The 2,827-nt window shown below is 42.1% G+C and overlaps 1 protein-coding gene across 1 annotated transcript; it reads right to left on the bottom strand.

Annotated features, from left to right (window-relative positions):
- Window positions 1-880: 880 nt before the first annotated feature.
- On the bottom strand, window positions 881-2,013 carry LOC101847442 (protein pangolin, isoforms A/H/I/S; the record flags this gene model as incomplete). The annotated part of the gene is given in 2 exon segments (XM_005104622.3): window positions 881-950; window positions 1,105-2,013. Coding segments are annotated over 2 exon segments (226 nt in total), but the record flags the coding sequence as incomplete, so codon positions are not given.
- Between the last annotated feature and the right edge of the window lie 814 nt (window positions 2,014-2,827).

The raw sequence follows: 2,827 nt of genomic DNA, 5'->3' as shown, positions 1-2,827 counted from the left end.
CCCCCAAAGTACCATAGAGGCCTTAGAATCTAGAACTAGATTCTAGATTAGACCTATTTCAGTTTTGGTTGGGTTTTTTTTTTAAGTAAAAGAAAGATGAAAGTGATTCAGGTTTGCAGATCTAAAAATTTAAGAGAATGAGTAGATCTAGAATCTAGAAATTCTAGATCTAGAATCTAGATTATATATATCTAGATCTAGAATCTAGATCTAATCTAGATCTAGATTACTTTTTTTATTCTCTATAATTCCATAGGCAGGTGAGGTACACAGTTAGCTGAGTCAGGTAGATGTAGACTACATCTATATCTAGATCTGACAGTGAGAGTATGAGTTTTTCAGACAGGAAGAAATACTACAGTAGAGGATAGATCTGCTAGAGATATGAAATTTCATATCTCTACTTATTCAGTTATTCAGTACACTGAGAATGTAAACAAAGGACAGGGGATTGTAAAAGATCAAATGAAAACTGCAGTGTGGCTAAACAAGCTCGCAGCACTAACTCTAGATCTAGAGAATGAGAAACATTAGATTCTCTATTCTTTTACATCCAAATTGTTAATTCTCTCTCAGTGCGCCCAACGCGACGTTCGTGAAATACTACACACTTGGACTAGGTGTGTCTGCTGAGCCTACTACACTCTAGATCTACAACCAGACGATCAAATTACACGTCTCATTCTGTAACACAAAGGCACAATGTTAAAAAAGTGCACCCCAAACCCTCATCGTGAAACAAAGGGACCGTCGAGCCTTTCCCTCCCATACGCTTCTCTTTTCCCTCCCTTTTCAACCTCTAGTGGGCCTTTCCTGCAAGCCTGCCTATCCGTCTCCAGCGTTCCTTTGATCTTTCGTTCCCACCAACAACCCAACCTACCGTCATCGGGAACTGTGTTGCTCGACTTCTCCGGGCCGCTAAAATTTCCTTGGATAGAAGTATTCTTGCCCTGAAATAAGAGACAAAATTAACACTTAAACTATACGGTCTAAATTTCAGTTAAATTGGACTGCCTAAAAGCTAACACGAACCTGCGAGGAAAGTCCATGACCTCGAAAAAGATCAAAGGCTCGGCATTTGTTTGAAGAGAGACGTGCACTCACCTCTTCCGACTCAGTGACAAGCCCCAACTTTTCCTCGTTCAAGTTTTCCGAGGAACGCTTTTCTTCGTCCTTATTTCCTTCATCTTTGTACACCTTCACCTCATCGGTAGAATAAAAATCCTCAGAGCCTCCCGAACTCATGTGCGGCATAGTCATAAGTCCACAAGAAATTTAATTTTTACACAGGATATCGGCAGCCCCCAACACACGTTTTGAATCCGCCATGAATACTATGCAAAAGCAATCTAATAACACCCAATTACTAGCGAGCATCGGCGTCGGATAGCCAATCAAATCCTTCCTTACAACTTAGTCATGCGCCGTGGTCCAATTTTAGCAACACCGTTTCTCTCACGGCTCAATCCCTCTGTTGTGTGTAGTTTTCAGAAGAACATAACAGTTAAAAAACAGAAAAACTTCGCAATTTGTGGAACACAGAAAAGAAATTATCTGAGACTTTTCATTTGGCGCCTTTGAAGGGACACTAAAACAAGCATTAAAACGCTACACCGGCAACACTGGAGAAGGTAGAAACCACACATGGGAAAGCTTTAACCGCGCACAGAAAACCAGCCAACTGGGTTAGCCTAGTTGCCGCGAAGTCGAGCACACACGCTTTAGCACTCCCTCCCGACACTTTTTTCCCCCCTCCTTTAGTCGGTCTCCTAGATTCCGAAATATGAAGTAATATAAACAGAAACGCGAAAGGAAGCAAAAGTTAATTCCGAATTAAAAGAAACGTTTGTGAGAGCGGTAGCATGTCGTCCTACGCCGATCTGAAAACTGGAATGCAGACTCGAGTTGTGTGCGTGGTCCTAGTGGCGCGCATTCTTGTTATGCGATTGAATTGGATGTTTTCGAGGGGTTCCTTTGATCTTGTGCGCGCGCCACAATCTTCCACATCGCGGCTTGGACGAACGCTTGCTAAAGGTCAAGAGGCGTGGGGTTCTGTGTGCTGGGGGGAGCTGCGCTGTTGCGCCGGCAGCACTGACCGACCACGCTCATCTCATCCGCCCTCGCTCACCGACTACACTACACCAGCTTTTTTTTCCCCCACCACCGACAACACCAGTTTTTGTATAATTTCACTATTCTTCTCTTACACTTGACTGGATAGTTTTTGCTCTCTCTCTCTGTTTTTACTTTAACTGTAGGCCTACTTTGTTGTTTTATAATGTTGGTGTTGACACTTTCTCAACCTCGAAACGAGCGAGCGTTTCTTTGTTTGTTTTTCTTCTTTTTGTTTGTTTGTTTTTACATCAGTCATTCCGTGTTTACCGCTAGTTTAAATTTATGGCAGTAAATTACTTTCTACTGTTGTTGGGGTTTTTTTTTACCCATATCTCTTGTTAATTGAATTATTTTTGTTGTTGTTCGGTTTGTTTCATATGATTTTGTTGAAAACACATCTATGCATGCAGTGTAGAATCTGTATTACGTCGAAATAGGTCGTCTCTGGAATAAATTCAGTTGGGGTTGTTGTTTTTTGGTATGTGTGAGGGTGGGTTGGGGAGGGGAGGGTGTATTATCATTATTTTTTTTAAAGTCTGCTCTAGATAATCCAGTCTACAGCCTGGCTGCACGTCATTCATTGTCATGTCACTAATTTCAAGAAATTGTCAAAGGTGGATGAGGGAGAACCAATAAGTTGCACGCGCGCTCACACAAACACACACACGCACACACACACACACACACACACACACACACACACACACACACA

This window comes from Aplysia californica, unplaced genomic scaffold (assembly GCF_000002075.1).
Source record: "Aplysia californica isolate F4 #8 unplaced genomic scaffold, AplCal3.0 scaffold00428, whole genome shotgun sequence".
Classification (NCBI taxonomy): domain Eukaryota; kingdom Metazoa; phylum Mollusca; class Gastropoda; order Aplysiida; family Aplysiidae; genus Aplysia; species Aplysia californica.
Note: the sequence above shows the minus strand (reverse complement) of the source record. Positions and strands in the feature narration are given on the sequence as shown.